This window comes from Eimeria mitis, genomic scaffold (assembly GCF_000499745.2).
Source record: "Eimeria mitis Houghton genomic scaffold, Emh_scaff1520, whole genome shotgun sequence".
Taxonomy (NCBI): Eukaryota; Apicomplexa; class Conoidasida; order Eucoccidiorida; family Eimeriidae; genus Eimeria; species Eimeria mitis.
The window spans coordinates 1,539-3,347 of record NW_013569617.1 but is presented as its reverse complement, the minus strand read 5'-3'; the positions used below and the strand labels follow the sequence as shown (position 1 = coordinate 3,347).

Here is a 1,809-nt window from a genome sequence, read left to right as displayed (position 1 = left end):
ATTTCCTCTGCTGCGATGATGCCCTCCTGTAGTGGCTTATATCCTTGCTTCGTCTTCTTCTCTTGTGTGCTTCTCTGTAACATGTTAGTGTGTGTACTAGACGCACACGCAGGTACAGCCAGCGCCTGTGTAACGAAGCATTGCTCAAGGGTTGATTGATAAACAAAGGTAGACAGAGACGGAACCTTGCCTCCTGCGTCGACGTGCCTAAGGAGAGTCGAAAAGTTCTTGATTAGTCTGTCCTTTTTGGCAAAGCGCCCAGACTATTGATGACTGGCAGGCACCCGGATACCTTGCTGGAGGGGTACAGTTATTCGCTGACACCTGCCCCGATGGACCATGCGGCGTTACCGAGTGTTACGAGACTCCTCGATCAGATCTGAGGATTGTCTGCAACTTGTGCATGTTTGCTTGGTCTCCGAGAGGCAGACAAAAGCGAAGGTCATACGGATCCCAACAGCAAGTCACAGGTCACTAAGTGACTTTTCTTTTAGAGCTTAATTCAGCAAGCGTTTGCGCCTCTCATGCGTTTCTGCTCTGGTCGTTTCGGTCCTTATGTCGCATGTGCTATTCATTGCTCCAGACATTAGCTGCATTCATATAGTGATTCAGTTCTTTTGATTCTAACTTGGGTGTTTGTTTGAATTTCAAGCTCAACCATTTGCCGCATGGAGTGGAGAGCGAACTTCGTGCGTACATTTTGTCTGCCTAGCGGAGAAGCATAGTTAAAAAGATAGTCCAGGACGATGTGAACGGCTGCATTTGTCGCTGCAAGTTGATTAAAGCGCCTCAAAGGCAATGCAAAGTGGAATGGCATCAGCGTGCAAAGTCTTAACTCTGACGCTCCGTGTTCCCCATGCTGCTACGGGTTTGCTTGGAACAACCGCCAGGGCGTGACTGTTCACGCACCAAGTGAAGCGTCACCGCGTGAAGCCAAGGACACCTTTTGGGTTGGCAAAGGGCTGTGTAAAATAGCTAGCTAGGAGGCGGGTGGCTAGCTGCTTAGCTAGAGAGACGTTGCATTTTAGGCAGAGACAGCTGCGAACATGGCAAGCAAACCGGCAATTAAGATCGTAGGGACGGCTGCTGCTGCTGCTCCATTTCCAACAGAAGCCTTCAGGTCGTCTTCTGTCATATCTGCTAGAGCAGTTTTCCGTGTAATAAGTCCGTTGAAGTACTCCTCACTGCAAGGTAGAACAAACACAGAGAAACATAGCACAGAAAGCGCATATCCAGTTTCGGTGGATATTTGTCTAAATCCTTTCGTAAGCAGCCCCTGGATGTTGCACTCCGAAACCCAAAACTTACTCAAAGGCGGCCTGGTTAGCCGTTGCTGCAGGTTGTAGTTTACAGAAAAGCGCAGCTTTTTCTGTTGTAGTTCCAGTATCGTTGTCTAGGACATTAGCGTCGACTGGTTCTTTGGTGCACTTTCCAATGACACAGCCTATTTGAGTGCTGTTAGAACCGAGAAGGTATGCTAAGTTGGCTCCTGCATCTTCTGTCCAGATCGCTTCCCACGCCTCTGTGTCCTTTGGGTACTCATTTCTTTTGAAGAGATCAGCGCAGCACAGCACAAATGCAATGGTTAGGAGTTGAAGGGGGAAGCGTCAGTCAGTCTGGCGTGGACGATATTTTTTTAATCAGCTGTGTCTCTCCGCTGTGGAAAGAAAAGACATGGAAATTGTCTGCAGACAATATGAACCAGGTGCTCCCTTACTTGAAGACTTGCAATCCCTTCTCAAGAGCCTCCTGCAGCAATTTTCGGTAGTTGGGAGTCTCACTGTAGTCGAAGTAGTGGTGAAACACCGC

The 1,809-nt window shown here is 48.6% G+C and overlaps 1 protein-coding gene across 1 annotated transcript in view; it reads right to left on the bottom strand.

The window, feature by feature from the left end:
• Window positions 1-1,024: 1,024 nt before the first annotated feature.
• Window positions 1,025-1,809, bottom strand: part of EMH_0038720 (uncharacterized protein) — a gene marked incomplete at both ends in the record, with an annotated part of 1,498 nt that continues 713 nt past the window's right edge. The window contains 3 exons of the mRNA XM_013495323.1: window positions 1,025-1,184; window positions 1,309-1,455; window positions 1,718-1,780. Coding sequence (XP_013350777.1) covers window positions 1,025-1,184; window positions 1,309-1,455; window positions 1,718-1,780 — 370 coding nt within the window. The remainder of the gene's footprint in view (window positions 1,185-1,308; window positions 1,456-1,717; window positions 1,781-1,809) is intronic.